Source organism: Cariama cristata, unplaced genomic scaffold (assembly GCF_000690535.1).
Source record: "Cariama cristata isolate BGI_N322 unplaced genomic scaffold, ASM69053v1 scaffold3747, whole genome shotgun sequence".
Classification (NCBI taxonomy): Eukaryota; Metazoa; Chordata; class Aves; order Cariamiformes; family Cariamidae; genus Cariama; species Cariama cristata.
In genome coordinates, this window is record NW_009624755.1 from 8,179 (window position 1) to 30,046 (window position 21,868).

At 38.5% G+C, this 21,868-nt stretch overlaps 1 protein-coding gene across 1 annotated transcript; it reads left to right on the forward strand.

The window, feature by feature from the left end:
* On the forward strand, nucleotides 1–14,158 carry LOC104164060 (lisH domain and HEAT repeat-containing protein KIAA1468-like). The gene is made up of 5 exons (XM_009703278.1): nucleotides 1–123; nucleotides 1,085–1,201; nucleotides 2,237–2,325; nucleotides 7,026–7,096; nucleotides 13,581–14,158. Exons 1-5 carry the CDS (start codon nucleotides 3–5, stop codon nucleotides 13,699–13,701), a joined length of 519 nt encoding a protein of 172 aa, XP_009701580.1. The 5' UTR covers nucleotides 1–2; the 3' UTR covers nucleotides 13,702–14,158.
* The last annotated feature ends 7,710 nt before the right edge of the window (nucleotides 14,159–21,868 follow it).

Below are 21,868 nucleotides of genomic sequence, written 5' to 3' on the forward strand. Positions count from 1 at the left end.
AAATGCAGCTGGCATCTTTCTTGGAGGACCCTCAATATCAAGACCAACATTCTTTACATACAGAAATCATAAAGACATTTGGAAGAGTTGGACCTAATGCTGAGCCCAGATTTAGAGATGAATGTAAGTTGCATCAGTAGGAAGATGCAGTCTTCCTCTTTCTGTCCCAAAGCTAATAGTATGATGGTTATGTTGATGATTTTTTTTTTTTTTGGTCTTTACAAAAAAGTTGGAAAGCTTTTTTTCGGAGTTTGATATGTCCCAGTATTTGAGACTTTGCTAATACAATTTTCAGTTTACCTAACATTGATGTGTATATAGAACACCAGCATATGGTGATGAATGATTTCAGAGTCGGAGGGGACATTTTGCTGCAGAGCGGATTTGAACTTGTCTTTTTTTTAATTACTTGACATGTAAAATTCCTTCCTTTCCCCTCTTCCCTCATTGCTTCACCTGCTGCTAGCATATAAATTTCAAGCATATAAATTTCAAGTATTCCACACATCTTAAATGTAAGTGCATCCCAGATTAACAAAACAGCTTTTTTTCATGGCCCTGAAATGTAAAGCATATAGAAGAGCAAAGTTAATTGTTAGACTGTCTTAAAGATAATTGTAAACAAAGCATGGGGAGCTATCATGCCTCCCAACTGCAGGCATCCAGTTTAGCTGGCTAAACTCATTAGACAGGCTTCTGGTATAGTCAGTGAAATTTCTCATGACATGCCTATCTCTGTCACTAGCTTATCAGCTGTATTTATGAAGTAGAAGCATATTTTAGATGGCTTTAGCAGCAGGAGACTAATAACGTTGCAAAATATTTTCTGTAAACTGTTATTATTTCAAAGGTTCTCTGGGGTATCTTTTTATTTTAGGTGGCGTTACCACCGTTTTATTTCAAGTCTGAGTTGTTGAGCTAAATCCATGAGGACAGTCCCATCAAAAGCCATTATTTGCAGTTCTTATTCCACACTGATGTGTGATGCTTCAGATGCCTGCAATTGCTACTTAGCAACTGTTTAATGCTAAGCAAGTCTACGGAAAGCAATTTCAAATACTTATTCCAGTATTTACTTTTACAGTTGTTATTCCACACTTGCACAAGTTAGCCTTGGTCAACAATCAGCAGTCTGTGGATTCGAAGAGACTGGATATTGCTACCCACCTGTTTGAAGCCTACAGTGCTCTTTCCTGTTGTTGTATCCTTTTTTTAGGGGAAGTTTAGCTGTTAATTTTCTGGTGGGGAGAGAAGACTAATACTTGAGAAATAACTAAGTTTGTCTTTGAGTGTATGATGTAAAACATGATTTGCTCAGTATAAAGAAGAGGTTTTCACAGAAGGTGGATGTGGGGGGTTGACCTTGCCTGGGTGCCAGGTGCCCACCAAGCCACTCTATCACTCCCTTCCTAAGCAGGACAAGGGGTGAGAAAATAAGATGGAAAAAACCTCCTGCATCAAGATAAAAGAAGTTTAATAAGGCAAAAAGCACACACGGAAGCAAAGGAAAACAAAAGATCTATTCTATACTTCCCATCAACAGATGATGTCCAGCCACTTCCCAGGAAGCAGGGCTTCAGTACACATAGCAGTTGCTCTGGAAGACAAACGTCATCATAATGAATGCCTTCCCACACCCCCTCCTTTCTCTTAGCTTTTATTGTTGAGCAGACGTCATATGGGATGGAATATCCCTTTGGTCAGCTTGGGTCAGCTGTCCTGGCTATGTCCCCTCTGAAGATCTTGCCCACCCCAAGCTCCCTGGTGAGGGAAGATGTTGGAGAGACGGCCTTGATGCTGTGGGAGGACTGCTCAGCAGAAGCCAAAACACAGGGGTGTTCCCGACACCTTTCTAGCGACCAACACAAAGCACAGCACTATGAGGGCTGCTGTGGGGAAAATGAACTCCATCTCAGCCAGACCCAATACGGTGGAACTTATAGATACTTTAAAGAAAAAAAAAAAGCTGCAATAACAAAGCCCTTGATCTTAACCAGTAAATTAAGAAAAAATATTAAAAGAATGGTATGGATGTATGAAATATATGAAGTTAAATACGTTTAAGATCTTTTTTCCTTTTTATTGTCACAAAGTGCCAAATGCTGTCTGTTTTCTTGGGTTCTGCTGCTGTAGCTTGTCCCTGTGTTCAGTAGAACAGCATTATCAGAAGACAGAAAAAAAAATTGTATCATTTCAAAAGATAAACCTTTTAATACCTTAACAACCTGGGTTTTAGTTATTTCAGAAGATTTAATGGTCAATCACTTTTTACCAGGACTTAAGTGTTTACGAACTGACATGGAACATCTCTCGCCAGAGCATGAGGTGAGCAGCTATGTTTACTGAGTATGAGATGCAGATGGCAGCAAAAGTCAAAATATGATGGTATTTAAAACCAAAAGTTAAGGAAAGCTACTTAGAAGTGGTATCAAAACATTGCTTTGAGGGTTTTTTTGATAAGGAGTAGGTCACATGATTTTAAAAAACAGTAAAATATTTTAAAATTTATTTCTAAGCCGAGGACCTCTGCAGAGAAATATTGAACTGTCAGGAATGCATAGAGAAACACAGATCTTTGTAGACTGAAGAAAAAGGAATTGTTTTTTACCATCTGTTTTTTCATCAAAACAAGGATATGCTAAAATAACTGGCCACAATATATCCAGGGAAATGCAGATGAAAATTGGTGGAGTGCAGGAGAGAAATGATAGGCAAGGATGAGGAAAGTATAATCCTGAAATACATGGGATGTACTTCATATCTGGAGTACTGTGTCCAGTTCTGGGCTCCCCAGTACAGAAGAATGGATCTACTGGAGAGGGTCCTGTGGAGGGCCATGAAGATGATGAAGGGACTGGAGCATCTCTCATAGGAGGAGACGTCTGGAGAGCTGGGGCTGTTCAGCCTGGAGAAGAAGGAGGCTCAGGGGGGATCTTACCAGTGTATATAAATACCTGAAGGGAGGGTGCAAAGAGGAGGGAGCCAGGCTCTGCTCAGTGGTGCCCAGTGACAGGCCCAGAGGCCATGGGCACAAACTGAAACACAAGGGGATCCCTCTGAACATCAGGAAACACTTTTTCACTGGGAGGGTGACTGAGCACTGGCACAGGTTGCCCAGAGGGGTGGTGGAGTCTCCGTCCTTGGAGATATTCAGAAGCCATCTGGACACAATCCTGGGCAACCAGCTGTAGGTGGCCCTGCTTGAGCAGGGAGATTGGACCAGATGACCTCCAGAGGTCCCTTCTAACCCCAACCATTCTCTGATTCGGTGAATTGTATAAAAGCAGATTATAATAAGCAGACAGGACAACATGGGAACTAACTTCTCTGGTAGAAGGAGCTTCTCTGGTAGAAGAAGCTTACAGAAGGTAGCAAACAAGAAGAGTTAGCAGGAGAAGCTGACTTGAGAAACTTGAAAATCTTGGCCACATGTCTATGCACTGATTTGTAAATAATTGAAGGGGATGAACACTAACAGATTGAAACACATAGATATTAAGTCAGTAGCTGAAAATGAGAGATGTAGCTTAGTTGCATGTTGGGAAAACCTTGACAGTATGAACAGTTCAAGTGATGGAAGAAAAGATTTGATAAAAATGTACAAAGGAACAATTTTCTGGATTTTGAAGGTTAATACTGCACTTTGATGGATTACTTTGTACTTGAGAAAAGTAATTGCTTTTCTTGATGTTTGTGAAAGTGACTTAGTTGAGAGGACTATATTCTCTAGAAGTTCTAAGTTCTTATACTTGGTAACAAAGTCCCTTCTTCAAGTTATATTTTCAATCTAATAACCTATAGTCTCATCCTTTTATTTTCTGTATATTATTATATTATTTTATATCATTTACAGTGTGTGGAACTGGAGATTAATTAATTTGAGTAACTTTCACACCAATAAGAAAAGAATTTGACTTCAGAGGACTGAGTCAGAAGGGACAGTGGTGACCAGAGCATCAGTCAAAGGCCAATAGAATTGCACTTCCTTAACCACAGGCAGCACTGGAGGAGATCTGGCAATGATACTCTGTATTCAGAGAGAGCTGGGAGATGTGTTTTGGGAAGTCTAAGAATATATCTGAAAGCTGTAGTAGGCAAAAGTCGGGTTTAGTTTAATTTTCTTTCCTCTATTGTATTCACTAATGGGATAACTGATACAAATATGAATACTTCATTTTTGTATGGTAGTGCAACTTCTAAAGTTTAAGGGCATAACCAGTTCAAAAGATGCCATGAACTAGAACAAAAGAGCTTATTTGATTGAGTTTGAGTTTTGTAGTCAGAGAAGGAACTGAGGGCTTAAATATGAAAAAAAAATACTATTAAGAATAAATAAGTAAAGACAGCTCTCAATCCTCCTTTACCATATTGTGCATCACTGTGATTAATTGGATTCAGGCATGATGCCAAGTGCTTTATTTTTTTTAGCCAGAGAGAAACATAGCTTTAAAAATATTTACTCCTGCTCCAGTGGGTTAGAAAACTTGCTACAGCTTTTATTGTAGAAATGGAAATCTGGTGCTTAATCAGCTCCTTGCTGCAACAGGATGTTTGTAGGCACCATGATAGAGACCTCTGAGGCCCAGTTAGTTCTAATGTCTGCCTTTCAAGCCTTCTGTCTTAAAATTATGTGTTCTGAAGTAAATGTGAATTACTATTTAAAGTAGTTAGACATTTGCATAAACAAAATTAACCCTTTTCTTATTATTTTGGTCACTGTGGTGGTATTCACGATTCAAATGGCGTATCTGTTACAAAAACACATTTTCTCATTCACAGAGCAGTAGGTCTTGTCAGTATAGACTTTATGGTTGTCTTGGAAATGTAACATTTGTGGAATTGACTTGTGATTCTGTCGGGCAATGTTTACCACTTATCCCTCATATTTGCTTTCCTTTCATTCGAAACAAAAGTGCAAATTGGGCATTTAAGCTAGACTCTCTCATCTTTAAAATAAACATTTCACCTTGTGCAGACAGTTCAAATACTTTGCCAGCATCTCTAATTCCATGTCAAGTCCCTCCTTCCCCCTTCTCCACTTGCCTTCTATTTCTTTTCAAAATAATTGGACTTTGAGTTGCATGATAGTCAGATATAATCAATACTTGATAAACAATACTGCAGATGGACAAAATATTTTTATAATACTTAAGCACGTTATGTTGTTTGAATGTCTCTATAGTTAGAGTTACATCTCTCAAATATCTCTAAAAATAAATAAGATCTAAATGATTTCAAAGTCAGTCCTGTGACCAAACAGAGAGAACCCAAGGGAATAGCTGTGAGCAGTATGTGCAATATCATAATGTAAAATTGCCATATGATACTATATTTATACTTTTTCCCCTTGAACTTTAAGACAGATTAACTTGGGGAAGAGGGAAGAATTGCTCCATCCAAGAATTATGCATCCTTCCTGGAAGGAGCTGTGCAACGGATAGGGGCTCCATCCCGGTATTCAAAAGTTTGAGTCCTTGCTGAATTATGGTCCCCCTTGATCAAGACTTCATATTGATATTTGGAACTTCTAGGTTCAGATAGATGTACAAAAATGTAGAAGTGCTCCAATGCACAGGTAGAAATGCTAAGTAACAAAAATTATGGCCACTGTGCTTGGAAATTTCGGTTTTCTTTTGATACAGAAAGAAAAGCTTGCTTTTTCACTGGAATTCTGAATGCATTTTTCTTGTACCTCTGTGTTCTTGCAAATGAAGGACAGCAAATTTAGCAGTAAGAGTTGTAATCCTGTTAGACTCTTATGCAGGTTTGAACACTGCTTTCTGAAACGTTCAAGGGTATGTAATACCTGCTACCCAAACTGTTTGAAATGTTGAAGTAACACTTTTGGAGAAATAGTGTGAACAGTGGTACAGATCTGCAGACTGGGCCACATTTTCAAAGGTTATTTTGTGCTGCAGCTCTCTAATAGGGATTTGACAGAAACCAGCTTTTTTATGTATAGAAATACATTTTAAAATAGTTATCACTTGGTAGTAACCATTAGTGACTAATCTGTATTTTAGAGATTGAAATTAGGTTTTTTCTTTATGGTATATATTCAGGTTTTGGTAAGACAGTACTAATTTTAGTTGCTTGTAGCTTTGAGATTTTAAGTTGAGTCTCAAAGTGCTTAGCTTTCTCTTGATCTATGAGCAGAGAAAGTTTCCATTTATGCAGTGGACTATATATACATTTATAGTTTCACACTCTGCATTGCAACTGTTTTGCCTAAATGTTTCAGATGCTTTTGTCTCAATGTGTTAAAAAAGTGCTGTTGTGGGCAGGGCAGGGAGTTATATACCCGTCCAATGAATTGTATGATTTCTTTGAAAGCCTGCTATTGGGAATCATTCCTTTATTTTTAGTATGCTGGAGGCATGTAAAATGTCAGCATGGGGGTGGTTTTAGTCTTAAATATTCTGCAGAAACCTTTAACGCTGCAATTGCTTAAGTAAAGAAAAAAAGCTTTGATTCATAGGAACCCTGGAAGACACCAGTGAGATGATACTAAGTTTGCTTTAGCACCTCCTTTCCATTAAGATGTTGTCTCAGGATGCCATCATACCTTTTTGTTTTCTTTCTTTGCTTTTTCTTTCATGCATAATGTTGATAAAGATACTAATTTTAAAAGGTACTTGAAAAATCTCTAAAAGAAAATAAAGGGAAGATGAATCTGTTGAAGTTAATTGCTAATAAATAAAAGTATTTGAAAAAAGGAAGATAAGGAGCTGTGTCACAGAAGTGAGTTTGCTTTACCTCTAGTTTAAAAAGCCATGGGAAGCAGCAGGGAGTCTTGAGCTCCTGTAACTATTTCAACGTTTTCTTCCTTAAAGCATTTTGAATGGTTTTGTTGTTTCTAGCCACAAAGCATTGTCAGATAGCTGGAATTTAAATGCAGTTGAAAAACAACAGAGAAATTTTTTAAAGAGTTCTGCTAATGCCAGAATTAGTTGCAGGGTAGATTTCATAAGAAGTGTTAATGTAAAAGAAAAAATGTTTGTATATCTCTTCCTTATGTGTCTTAGGTTATTTTAAGCTCCATGATAAAAGAGTGTGAACAGAAAGTGGAAAACAAGACCGTCCAAGAACCGCAGGGGTAAGACTTCCACTTCTCTTTTTTCTGTGCCTCCAGAGCAATGTTCTGCAGAATGTATTCCATAATGGTGTCCAAAGCTTGTGACCAGAAATCCTGCACTGACATATTCTGTATTTGAAAGCAGATTTTTAGGAACTTTATCTTTTAATTCAGTTTGTGATTGTTTCTGTCTCCAGTGTAAAACACAGGACAGCACATTTTTATTTGTATCATAGCAATGATGTTCTTGTTTTCCCATGTTACTTTGTTCTTAATTTTTTATCCATTTACAGCAGTAACTGAATTTCTGTCCTGAATCTGAGAAAGCAGGGAGTACTTGGCTGAAGTGCTTAGAGCAATGCATGTGGCATGCACCTTGCACCTCTCTTTCATGGGGGTGGCCTGCCAGCTGAAGGAATTGTTCTGGTTGTGGTAATGATCTGCTCTAGGCTGCTGTCTTTGCTTGCATCTGACTAGTGCACACACAAACAGTTTCTCCAGTGTATAAACTGACCTACCTGTGTGAATATGCTGTTTAGTAAATATGTTGGCTTTGGGAAAATGCCGCCTAGCTCGCACTTCAGTATAACACCCATTCTACAAATGCTCTCCAGTGAGGCATCAGATGCGTGGTATATATGCATCAGTTTGCCTCATGTGGTATCGTATCTGTGTATCTCTCTCCTGATAACAAAAGAAGCTAACAAACCCACAAATTTGGAAAGCTAGGCATCATTATGATGAAGTGTAGGTGTTCTTTTGATTGCTTGTTGCCTGGCATGGTACGTACCAGCAGGTAACTTCTCATGATTATAGAACTTAATAAATCCTTATCAATGTTGCCAGGAAGAGGTTGAGAAGAAACAGTGAGTACCTGAAAAAAAGAATCTGCCCTCAGCCTTGATATCTTGCCATGGGAATCAAGACGATTACTGAAACTTGTTTATGTCATGCTTCTGTATCTGTAACAAATGGATAGAATTTACTTTTTGAAAGAGCTCAGCCAAAATCCTGGAAGCAGCTGGTAGTTTGAGAGTGACTGGAATAGGAAAAGTGTACAAGAATTGAACAGAAGAGACATGGTGTGGAAAAAGAATCAGTCTGTCATGCGTTGAATAAAATATCTTGGGCTTTACTAGTGGTAATTAGCCTGTTTACTGGTGTAGTTGATAATGAATGGAGTGTAGTAAGAACTGAATCTATTTGAGAAGTGAGCATCAGGTCAACTCTTAAAGATGCATTAGAATTGAACTTTAGACTTTGGAAATGAAATAATTTTAAGGCTAAAAATGTCAAGGTTCTACAACAAATCACAGTTTGTAGTGTACCTGTTGTAACAAGTTGTTGGCTTTGTCTAGTCTAAGGGAGAAGAAATACAAAACCTTTAAGATCTGAAGAATGCACTATCGGTCACCTCCTTTTCTCTTTCCTGTTCATGTGGCAATATTATGAAGTAGGGACTGTCCTAAGTGTATTCCAGTTGAGTGGCTATTTTCATGATGAAATGGGTATTTCTTTGACATACTAGTTATTCACAGAATAAGAACAGGCTTATTCAACTTAATCACTTCACAGGCATATTCCTTGCTTGCAACATAAGTAGCCAGTCAATCAAGAAACAAAAAATGCATTCATTCATGCTGTTATTTTTTCCCAAAGCTTCACTACATTACTTCCTCAAGCTTTGTACTTTTGCCCTTATCCTTTCAGCCTTCTCTTAAATGGAGCTTTCTGGCATGCATACCTGTATGTTCTTCCCCAGTAGCCATACTCTGAATGCCCATCCGCTTCCTGTATCCTTCAGATTCTTCAGCAGCTGTGTGTTTGCTTTTTATTTTTAGAGAATGGTGAATGCTTAGCTTGCCTTCAGCTGTATTAAAGGTTGGCACTTAAGGCAGCTGTTTTCTCAGAAAACAACCTACCCATAATGATTCTTGGCAAGATAGAAACTTGGTAGTTGCCTCATTAGACCCATTCTACTTTTTGCAAGTAGGCATTAGTTTTATCGAGGTCTTCCCTGTTACTATGTACATTGTGTAGTAGGTAGCCAATAGGTAATTGTGATAAGGCAGAATTAACAGCCACTTTCTTTGCAGATCTGATGCTAAGCAATTGCTGTAGAGTCTCACCAACCAACCTGTGCAAGGACATTCCTCTACACAAGCAATGACTTAATATTTTGACTAATAAGTTGATTCATTAGAATCAGTTGCATACATGGGCATCTATTTGCAAATATTTCCACTCTCTGGGTTTTATGGACTCTCTTCTTAATCTACAGACTGATACTCTTTTTTCATTTTTATTTGAATTCTTTATGCAATAAAAAAGCTACCACCTCAGACTTTGACTATGTAAAGAAAAAAATAAAAGCAGTGTATGTATCTAAATATATAAGACTTTTATGTCTAATAAACTTTTTTGATGTAAATTAATTTATCACTTCTTGAGCAAATTCTTGACAGCCTTTTAGGAGAAATCATTAGGAAATATGAAACTGATTCCTTCTCAGGCAAACATTGTGAAAGAATTTTTTTTTTTTCTCTCCCAGAATGCAGCAAATGTATGAAATATCAAACTGGTCTCTTTAAAGAACACCATTAACCTTCACCCAGAAGTTTTTTATTATCTTACCTGTATTAACTGAACTGTGAAACCTAAGGTTATGAAACAAAATTCCTTGGCTGAGCGCTTCCTAATTCTCAAGTGGTGCTCTTCAGTTGGACAGGATTTTTACTTTTATTTTTTTTAAATGTGTGCTTTTGCCTCTCTCAAATGTTTTAACCTATTTAGTTCATCAAAACTGTTCTCTGTGTGGCTAGAGTTTGAGTGATCAATTTTATTTCATGTTGGGTTTAGGCTTACGTTGATTTAGCTTATGTCAGTGCAGACTTGTTAACCTAAAAGTAAGATGTCTGTATTACTTAAAATGCCTCTTAGGAGAATATTTTGAAATCACAGTTAGTCCTATTTAAACCGTGGCAGAAACAGATAAATGCAAACATGATACAACATTCAGTGTATTTTCTTTTAGAATGCAACTGCTGGAAACTGTGAGATTTGAAAAGGATAAGCCTTCACAATGTGTTGCTTCATTCTTTAATTAGCCTTCCCCTTTCTTATTCAAAGTCAGGCTATGGTTGCAATCTTTTACTGTACAAAAATAACACAAAATATTTTACCACTGAAGAAATGACCTTTTCATATACATGAATATCTCCTTTTTCTTGCTAAGCCCTTGCTAATTTCAGTTCCTAATTTCAGTGTTAAATATATATTTGATGAAGGATTTGAATGCAACTAGGAGTTGAATTACTGATTCTTGTTAACAACGTGAGAATGCACATACAAAAATAAAGCGGGATGCAAAAGCAATCATAAAATATTGTTGGTTATTTTGTCTTTGCCCCTTACTGTTAGAAAAGGTTGGTCAAATAATACTGGCTCGCAGAAATAGTTTTTAAAAAAAGATTAAACTTTGTCTTTTAAAGTATTGGTTAGCCACTTTTGTTAAACATTTTATTTAGCAATTAACAAGGTATTTCAATCATGGGTAACAACTTATGCTACAAACTGATTTTTTTTAAACTGTCTAGCATGAATGTTTGTTTTTGCCTAAAGCTTCCCCATAAAATAGGCAGAACTCTGTGTAGCATGCAGTTCATCTAGACACTGGTCAAAAATTTGATGTTTACACATTATTTTTGTTTGTGGGTTGGTTTTTGTTTTGTTTTTTAAATAATGACTAAATGCAAGGACTTTCCTGTAGGACCACTTGTTTCAAACAAGATATGCTATTGCCTTGTTGGGTTCTCTGGTTACTTTTTAAAGACGTGAGACTCAAATTATTTGATTTCATCTTGCTTTTATTACTATGTTTAAATATTCAGTTTCTGTAGTAAGAGAAGTACTTCTAGGGAATATTTAAACTTTTAAGTATGTCAAGTGTTGTGGATTATCTTTCTATTTGCAGTAACATGATATTAGAAAACATGAACTTCTAGACACTCCAGTTCTCGATTTTTAACATCACATGGCTGAGATCCCCCAAAACTATTTTGAAAGTCAATTGAACATTTGCTCATTTTCCTCAAGCTTAATCAGGATCATTAGTATGACAGCACAGTTTGCTTAAAGCTACAGGTTTGTCACCAGTTGCTAGGCTTTCTTTTCTGACGTGAACAATTTTATTTTCTTAATGTTGCTAATGGTTGGAATGTACTATATTTCCCAAACAATTTTCCCTCGTTAAACACAACTCTAGGATACATCATAGGCTGGAGTAGCTTCTTGTCGTTAGCCAGATGATAGCGAGTATAAACTGTTATTTACATAATTTATGTGCCCTTGCTTTATTATGAAATCAAGGGAAAATGCACAAGAAATCCATCTTACAGTAGTAGTAACTTACCTGCTAAGTTTTATCAACTGGAAATACTCGATTACTTAGTTGACTGTAGACGTTTAATCAAGCCAAAGATGTCTGGCTACATGATTGTGCCTGAAAGAAATATTTCACTCAAAAGGTTTATAAATCATTTCAAAACAGCTATATATCTTCATCACAGGCTGCTAAATAGAATAAAAAGATTACTATTTTTAAAATAAAATGTCAGTTTTAATCAGATGTTGTCTAAAAAGAGATATAACCTGAGACCAATTTTCAAATTTTTAAACTTTACTAAAAATTCAATCATCATACTTTCAATAAAATGATGCTTAAACGCTAAATATTAGATAATGAGAAACTTTACAGAGCTTTCAGAAAATACCAACTAATAATAATTAAAATGAGGTGATTGATTTGAAGAACCTGTTCCATTAATGGGAGATGTACTGGAAAAAAATACCTAAGAGTATGCTTTGTGATACTCTTAGGTATGCTATGTGAGGCGTAGCGAAGGGCCCTTCAATGATCTAGGTCCATTAGGCACTGTGGAAATGCAGAAGACGGGGAGTCACTTCAGCTTAAAAAGTAGAAGGGATGGGGCATACATTTAAGGGGACACAGTTTATGATACAATGGATCTATCTGTAAATCCACAGTACAGCTTCAGTGAAAAGCTTCCTTTCCCCCCCCCGCCCTGCTCCAAGTACTCTGTTAAAAAAGAACCATAATTTGTTACCGCTAAGCACCTTCTTTTGTGATATGAAATGGGGAAGAGCTACCGAATGCCTCCTTCGTACCCTTGAAGAAATAATTCAAATTCTGTTGAAGCAATTTGGAGTTAACTTCAACTTGACCTGCCTTGATGCAACAGTGTTTAAAAGAACTGTTTATCACTCTGCAGACTGAAAAGTCAGTTCCTGGAAGCTGGCCTGTGCCAATAAGACAGATGTTGTGATCTTAGGTATAATTTTGAAACGCAGAGTCCACAACGAGCTTACAAAGGAGAATTTCACTGGTAATGTTTTGTAAAATTAGCCTTGCCTAATGTTGAAAAATATGTTTGCCATTTTAGCTACAAATATAAGAAGTATGGAATATTTATTAATCTTTCTGCTATCATACATTTGCCTTGTTGCACTCTGTCTTGAGACAGATTATTCCTACTATGCAAAACAGTTACATATATCTGAAGTTGAGCTCAGTGATATGTTGTAAATCTAAAAAAAAATAAGTTCATTTTGCAGCATTGGGATAATTTCTTAACGTATTCGAAGTTGTAGCATCTTGTAGGTTCAGCATTGATTGGATTGCTCTTTCTAGTCCGGTTTGCAGGGAAAATTAGGGGCTCTCCATCGTTTTCTCTAGTATGTAAGAAGTAGAAACACTCAAGCAAAGGTGGTAGGAGTCACATTCGCAACAATCAGGAGAAAGCTCTTTACCCAGTGAGGGGTAGACCTAGTAGCGCTCAGGGTAGGGTTTACAAGAAGTTTACAAGGAGATCGAAGGAAAGCTGAACAAGTAATGTAAAATAAAGATTCCTTGGGCGTTACTAGATTGACAGTCCACACTGATTTTAAACTCTGCTGAGGTAGAAATAGTCGGAAAATAAGAGAGTTGGAAATTAAGGAGAGAAGTCACTGTTTTGTACTTACCTTGCTTTTACTCTTCACTACATGTCTGCTAATGGTCACTGTCAGAGGCAGGATACTTGGGCTAGATAGATCCTTGGTCTGAACTAGTACTGTTGTTCTTCTACTAATTAAACATAAGGATTGACATTTCTGGTGAGAAGGTAAAGCCGATCTTTCACAGAGGTATTTGTCACTAGAGCAATTGCCAAATAGCTAACAAATGCTAATGTGGTGACTTCCAAATGTAGTAAAAAGTGGTATGCACAAAAATATTTTACAGTTTTCACTAGGACTGTGAGGACATGATAATCAATTTAACAGTGTATATTTGGGCTTGGTGGTGATGGTTTTTAAATTCTCCTTGAGGGACTGGTCTTTTGTGATGTTGAAACCTCTAAAATACAAAGACAAATGCTTATTAAATAACAGCACAGTGTTCTGTTCACTTTGTAGTCTTATGTCACTAAATTTTTTACTTTCCTAGCTCAATGTCGATTGCAGCGAGCCTTGTGAGTGAAGATACAAAGACCAAGTTTTTGAACAAAATGGGCCAGCTGACTACATCAGGTGCAATGTTGGCTAATGTGTTTCAAAGGAAGAAGTAAGATGGGAAAAGCAAACTCCCAGCTAACACTAAGATGGACCTCACAGAGACTGGTTCCTGTACTTGAAGTACTTGCCTTTTAATTTCTTCTGTCTTATGTTCTTGTAGTATAATTTTATTCTAACCTCCAAAGATATTTGCACTGCTTTTGAATATCGCTGTGTATCTGTTAATTTGGGGTTTACTGTGGTTGATATAAAACTGAAATCATAGTCTGTACCAAGTCCCTGTTCTGTGTTCTTGTCTTTCCAGCATAATTTTTTTTATATAGTGGAAGGGTTTGTTTTTTTTTAATTTTCTGACAGGATATCAGCAAATATCTGTATTATACATGGAGCTATTATGACGGTACTTAAAATAATGTAAATTTGAAGTCATTGTCATGAAGTAATAAAAGTGGAGATTACTTATGTATTTAAATTATGAAAGAGTAATGCAGATTTTTTTTATTATGTTTCTAAAAAGAAGAGGAAGAGCCACCAGCATTTGTCTGTGCTTCTAGGGTTGTTTTTGTAAGTATTGTGCATCTTGAATCCAGAGGAATTGCAGTATCTAATGTATGAGACTGCTTGCACTGCATCAGTCTGCAGGGAATGCTCATGTTTCAGATGCTTTATGCTGACATTGTAAATGCTGTACAAAGTCCTTCAGATAAAATTCTCACACCTGTTGTGGTTTTTTGAGGGATGTTTTCTTTTATTGGGCTTATTTTATTTTAAAGCACTTTAACAACCAGTCTACACAAACAGAGGCACATCTGATAAGTAAATGAAAAACATGATAAATTAATAAATGTATAAGCTACTACACAGGGCTCCCAGTACAGTTCTGCAGGCAGAGGAAACTTATGGAGGCAAAAGAGTGCTTTCATTTTGCACTTGATGTGCAGTTCTGTGTACTATAAAAGCTAAAATTAAGATATTTTGTTGTTTAGATTGGATCTCAGTTCAAATTTAATTTCAAACTATTTGAAATTAAGAGTTTGACATGCAGGTTCTTTAAAATGTTGAGTAGACTGTATACATACTTTATAAAAATGACATTACAAGGAGTATCTTCAGCTACCAAGTATTTTTGTTAGCAAGGAAGCATTAACAACTAAATCCTTTTATTCTTATGCAGCACCTTTTTTTTTTTTTCTTCCTTCTTTATGTCAATGTAAGCTTGTGAAAGTGAACTCAAGTGCGTGCATGAACTGGTATGAGGTAGCAAAATATAAAAGCTCAGGTGTTCTCTGACATGGTACCATTCACTTGGGAGTATTAACATCTTTGAGGACAGGGGAAGCAAAAGGAGTGAGGGAAGAAAGTATTCACTTCTGAAACAGAGTATGGATGGAGTAGCACTTCAGGTATTGCCCTTAGACAGAAATAATGGAGGTAATTTGAGGCTTCTGACTGCTTTGTGTCTGTGCCTGTTGGCTCTGCATATACAGTCACCTGCCATGTTTGTGTTGTGACAGGGCCTGCTGCACACTTGCACACTGTTGGTCTCTTTGCACTGCACTGATGAAACATTTTTCTTGAGATTACAGACGACTCCATGCCTTCGTGTTGCTTGTTACCATGAAAGTATACTTTTAGCAGACTGACTGTGAAATGGAGACATTCCTGAGGAATGGGAAGTGGTGACGTTCCTCCCTGTTGTTCTGTTATCAATAAAAAGTTTGGTTTTGCCTTGTCTTGTTACTTCTAGTCTTCTCCAAAAAAGATTATCACATCAAAATGGCTGTTACAGGAGAGAAGTCTAATGCACAGAAATTCTTTAGCCTTAATTTTTTTTACATAGCAGATAGTAGACTGAACTTGCTGAATTTCCTGTCTCTGGGTGCCTATTTCATTCTGGCTTCTAGCCATGTGGCTTTATTGCCATTTTCATTCCGGGTCTCCTCTCCTATGCCACTCGCCACCCCGTCCTGTCTTCTGTATCTGTTCCAGTAGTTGCGGTGCCAGAGAGAGCTCTGAAATCATGAGACCAAAATGACTTCTTTATGGTTAAACTTCTACTTTCCAAAGCAGGGCAGCTGCCTGCAGGCTGCCTGTGAGCGTGGCTCCTAGCCCACACTGAACTTCAGCCAGTGTTTGGAAACCTGCTAATCGGCACAAGCCAAAAAAACTGTGACAGTAATTTAACTATGGATGATTGTGGGATGAGAGTCTTTAATCTGTTAGTATAAATGTAGCATCTTTGCCCAGCTAGGTCCAGTCTCGCCAGCCCCTAGCAAAGGTTAGCTTTTGCCTGTCAGCATTTTACTTCATACCGGTTGATCCAAGGAGGAATTTGAGCGAGAATCCCAGGAAGACCAGCACGGTTACTACTGAGGTGAAAAAAAATTTCTGTGTAGGCAACCAACCTTATGCAGGTTGTCTTCAGGAGTTTTGCCTCCTGAATTTTGGGACTCTCTTTAGTATATGTTGGTTGCAGGAGTTTGTTTAAATGTTTATTAGTTTACCAGATATTGACAGATTTTCAAGATTGCAAGAAGTTGTTCTTTGTGAGTTTGGGGGATGTTTGGGGGTTTTTAAATTCTTTTTTCATCCTGGATATGGCACAGTAGCATTCAGGATTGGGAAAGAAAAGAGATAACTCTTTAAAGAGAAGAATTACCAGAATATTTTAAATTAGCTTTTTTTTTCCCCTCCTGTTATACAAAACAATTTAAGTGACCCTTTGGGGAGAAAATGCTTCATTGAAAGGCAACAGTTGGATAGCCAGCATGGAAAGCAATTCATCCCCAAAGGGTTATCTTCAATTACTTATGATTTTGCCTAAATAAGGATTCTGTAAAAAAAACCAAAATGTTGGCTTTATTAGCTCTGCCTGAACTTCTACAACTTGTTGGATTTAAATAGAGGATATGTTGAAGGTCTCATGCTGCTCGTAGTGAAATTTCAGAATCTTAGTATCTTTATTTAAAAGATTGACTCTTGTGCTCTTAAGCAAAGATGATCAGTGGGCTGAAGGTACATGGCTGCCTCAATGAGTATTCATGATCTAAATATGTGTTCTGTAGATTAAACATAAGACTGACTGATACTATGCATATATTTTGTTCAGAAAGAGATTGTTTTCTAAAACTATAAATGAGACAAATTACTCGTTCCCTATCTTCTAATCAAGGTGAATACAGGAAGCTGCTTAAGAAAAGATGCACATTCTTCTTCTGTCAGTCTCTTCCCACTCCTCTTTCACACCAAGAGAAAAAACCCATTGCTGTTACTGTACATAAAAGTGTATTCTGGTTAGGAGAACTAAAAGCATTTGAATGGATTGAGGGCTAGAGAAACTGAGGAAGCTGATGTTTGCACATTACAGTGTCAAGACTGAAGGATAAAAATCATCAATGGAAAAAAATCTGTGGTGAAGAACAAGAAGTTTTTGTAATATATTGTGGGAATTCATTGCTGCATATGGATGATAAGATGATTCAAAATGGTGCAGAAAAAGCAGAAGTGTGGAATATTTCTGTTCTCTCTGTTGTGGCAGTGTTGATGGCATTTTTCTGTTCCAGGAGAAAGTGGCTCTACGTTTTATTGCAGTTTCTAAAGGTGGGTATCACATTCCAGATGTTTTAAGTAATTTCCCATGTGACACTTACTGATGTTGATATTTAAGTAAACCATGAAGTACCAGGAAAGCTTCATGGAGCAGAAAATCACTATTATGCTGGTATACCAAGCTGTGTGGTGTGGCATTGATCCTAGGTAGAATCACAGACTGTCTTGCATCAGATGTAGATGCTGATGAATTACAGGATTGCAGTATGGTGCCAGGCAACAAAACTTCAAGGAAACTGGTTTGGTGGTTTACTGAGAGCATTTAGATATGTAGCTCATTTGTTTTAGACTGTAAAATCAGTCAATGGCATGGAGGAGTGCTGTTATTGAATAAGTAGGCTAATCAGGTCCTGGATATTAGTACTGTATGCTAATATATCATGTGTTAACTAATCTCGATGAGTAACCATGAGTGAGTAATCATTTTTCCAGAGAAGCTGTTTCTAAAGTCCTTAGGTTTAATGCTGGTCAGGTTTCATGCTTATAGATAAGCTGTAAGAAGAGATAGATTCTGCTTGTGGAGTTTGTAATGGGCAAGTCAGTGGTAAACAGCCTGTATCTTTAGAGACATCTGCACTACATGCTGAGCTTGAACTTCCATCATACTTCCAATGTAGTGAAAGACTTCCTTAGACTGAAGATTTCTAGTTCCTAGAAAATTCGAGCGTGAGCAATTCTACTATAGAAGTCAGTGACTTGAAAAGGTGACTCACGAGTTCATGTAAAGGGCCAACACCATGACAGTGGTCAGTCCGGTTCCTTTCCCAGCACTGGTGTTGCATGTGCTCCACACCGTGCCCCTTGTTCGCTGTATTTCAGGATGCTCCATAACCTCCAACTTTTCTATCCCATAGAGGCAGATACCTTTTTACTTTACCATTTAAATACTGTGTGCGTACAAACAGGGCTGTTTGCAGTGTATTTAAATATTGCCATTCCCAAAATCACTGTGATTGTGGTCTTGTGCTGCTGCTCTTTGCCCTGCACTTTAGTGGAGATTTTTCTCTTTCCCCAAAACCTAAGAAATCTCTTCAACTTCAGTGGCAGCTGAGGTGGAGGCGGTACGATGGAGTCCTGCTGAAGTTACAGCAGCTGTAGAAAAGCGCGTGCCTTGTTACGATCCTGTGTGTCATTTGACCAGGCGTGTTATATCTTCCCTTTAAACATGCTCCAAGGAGATGGGGAAGTGGGGACAGGGAATAAGTAGCTGTAGTGCTTAATAGGCAATAAGGTTTTGTTTAGATTTGATCCTGTGCTGAGGGATGAATGCACTCTATTGATCTAAGTATGACTCATCTCAATATTCTGGTGAGTTTTCAAAGAAGTTCAAGATCATTAAGTGTGCTGTTAGAGAAAATGACAGGGTGGCTCTGTGGAACTGGTAATGGGGTGTTGCATGGTGTTTCAAAGGAGTTATGGTCTCAGTCCTGCTGAGGGCTTGGTGGGTTAAAGACTCATGTCCAGCCAGGGCACAGCTGGAGGTGTATCCTGAGCAGGGCAGGCTCCCTAGTTCGTACCAGTATTGTTCTTGTCCTAAGGATGAATATATGACTTAAGTCTTGGAGGTCATCATGTTGGTATCTCTTATAATCATGAACAAATATTCAAAGTTAAAAATTCACCATGACTTTGTATTTCCTTCCAGAAGTATGCAGGCATTGTTATTGCTGCAGTGGTTGGTGATAACCCGTCAGTTCAGTGTATGCTTGCACGTACTTCGAATATTCAACACATTAACAGTAGCTGGTTGTGAACCTTTTTTCTTTTGAATGCTGCAAACGTCAGGTTTTTGACAGCTTTCAGCACTGGTACATTTTTGTGGGACTGTAAAAGGTGTGTTGTGTAAACTACACCAATGTGACTAAGGAGCTTCATTATAGTTGCTCTGTCATGAAGAATATTTGCGCGTTTGAAAATCTCAAGGAGATTGGGCAATAGTCTGCTATGGAAACTTGCGTTTCACAGGAGGAAAGCAGTTTCAAGTTGACGGCATAGTTTTGTGTATGAATTTTTTTTTGGTAAATAATAGATCTAATTTTTTTTATGGATTTCTTTTAATAGCTAGTGACCTCAAATAAAATTACAGCCCTCTATGCTGAAAGTGTGCAGATATTTTTCTACCTTTTTTCTCTTTAGCCCAGTGTAGAAAGCTCCACGTACTGGATTGTATAGTAGGGCCCTTTCTCCGTGGTGGGTGATGAGGCAACTGGAGGAGACTTTTCTCCCATGACGGACTCTGTATGTAGGTTGCCGATACTCCAGAAGCTGCACTGCAACCCCGCAGGGCATCCCCCTGATTTAGGGGGTCCTTTCCTAGAGCTCTAACTTTGCACTTGGACTGGGTTTCTCACTCACCGGCTGAGAGGTAGGTGCTCATATTTACAAAACCTGTATTTAGTTCAGAGTCTGAAACCCCAACCATCTTTACAACATCTACTGGAAGAAAAACATTGATCTCAATCCAACAAAATCCTTCGTCTCATCCCACATCCCTCGACAGGGTGTGAGAGGCAGGGGAATGGAAGCTCTTTCACAGCCTTCCCGCACAGTGTGAAAAGGCATGCTGGGGTGCAACCACATGCCTTTCGGTTTCTCTGCCCAGGTTTCCTTCACGTCGTTTTGATGACCCACGTTTAACACGCAGCCTCCTAGTTCTCCTCGTGGGGAAATGGGGTTGGGGTCCTTGTGCAGGTAAGGGGCACGGGAGTTCAGCAGCATCAATAAAGTGGCGGAATAGCTTGGAACGTGAATGTGAGCCACAGTCGACTGGTGTATCCACCAAACTATTCCTTATCTTTACTACTTGGGTTGAAAGTTTTGGAAAGATGGGAGTCAAATTCAAGAATTGCATGAGAGTTAGTAACCATTTATGCAAGCTCCTGGAAAAGAGGTTCCTGGAAAAGATGCTGAAGTTGTTTCATTTTCAGACAGTTACAAAACTTTCAGTATTACATTGACTGCTGTACTTCTTTTAAAATATTATTTAGTATGTAATTTCCACTTTCCTCTCTCTAGGAAGGAGGTAAGAAGAGATCCATAGTGACCTGCTAAGCGGTCAGCTGTGTTCACGATTTGTTTTCCATGGCAGGCTTCACCAAGGAAGGGATCCTGACATTATCCTGTTTTGGTTCTGTCACACCTCTAAGGCTGCACATGGTTTTCCATCTCTCTTCTTTAGAAAGAGCATCCCGAAGACCAGTCCAGTTTAGGCTTGCATGCCACAGTGATGAACAGAAACAGGAGACACCTGAACACTGCCGTAAGTTTGAAACTTTCAGATTTCAAGCATTTTGGTTTTATTCAAAATAGGTGCTTTGCAAAAATAGCTGAAAAACTGGTGTTCTATGATAGGGGAAAAAAAATAAAACCTTTTCTGTAAAAGAAAAGGCTGACAAACCACCAGTTTTGGTGTAAATTTTTAGTTTTTTTTACTTACGCTACATAGAATGATATATGTGATAAATGTGAGAGCACTGACAGCACTTTCTCTTGTATATTATCTAGTTCATATTTTCTAGCATTCACATTTCAGTTTCTAACAATCTACTGCAGTACATAATTAAGACTATAAAGCACCCAGTAGTGGCTTCTGCGGGTTTTGGCTCAGAAACATAAAATTTAACTCGGAGGAAAATGTCTGAGCTTTCAAAAAGAGGCTGTTTTCACATAGTGGTAGAAAATGAGAGAAATTTCAGCCTCGACAAGAAGTACTTTAGACAGGATCAGGAATGAGAATGCAAAAGTAATTCAGCTAATGTGCAATATTGAACTGTCTGGAACTTGTCTGAGCTGAACAGGGCTTGGCTTTACTCAGTGCCTTCAAAGCCTTTACTCAACACCTTCACCTCAAAACATGTCTAACTGCTCTTGACAATGTGAGTTTGCCTCTGTAAATCTGTGGTTAAAATGAGCAGCTGGTAAATAAACACAGCCCATAGCCTTGGTATTGTACTAAATGTGAAAAGGGGAAGAGACTTAACAGACTGTTCTGTTTAAAAAAGAAACATTTCCTTGTGCCTTAAATATGAACATTTTAAAACACACCAGCCGGCACAGGGCTGCAAGTTTTTGGCGGTGAGTGGACATGGCTCTGGCAGAAGGATGCCCATCAGGCACAGCCCCGCCGTCTCACCAGGCACCCTCCAGGATCAGCAGAGAACAGCAGCGCTGCCAGCAGCCGGGCACGTACATCACCCACACCTTGCAAAGCCCCTGGTGAAGTCAGCTTTGCACATGTTGCCTACTGGGCAAGCTGCGTGCCGCAGCCGTCCCTCCCACCCGTCACCCCCAACTCAATTTCTGTTTGGCAGTAGAGCTGTAGCCTGTCCAGCCCAAGTGTGGTGAGACCCCGACTCCTCTGGCAGGTCAACAGGGCTCTGACAGTGCAACTGCAAACTCTACGGCTTGCTGAAACCCATCAGTGTGTCCCTTGCCCTAGCTCTTCTTGAGGTGAACGGGCAGCAGGAGCAGGTGCCGGCCCTGAGCCCGGCACGTCACACGATGTCATTTTGTCCCATAGCCCATTGTGGAGCATCAGAGACGTGTCGGGGCCACCAGCACCCAAAGAGCCACGTCGTGATAGAGACCAGGTGGGGGAATGTGGCCACCGAG

Coding starts and splice junctions, on each gene's coding strand:
- LOC104164060 (XM_009703278.1), top strand. CDS start 3: ATGCAGCTGGCATCTTTCTTGGAGGACCCTCAATATCAAGACCAACAT. Junction 124..1,084: donor GCCCAGATTTAGAGATGAAT/GTAAGTTGCATC, acceptor TTACTTTTACAG/TTGTTATTCCACACTTGCAC. Junction 7,097..13,580: donor ACCGTCCAAGAACCGCAGGG/GTAAGACTTCCA, acceptor TTACTTTCCTAG/CTCAATGTCGATTGCAGCGA.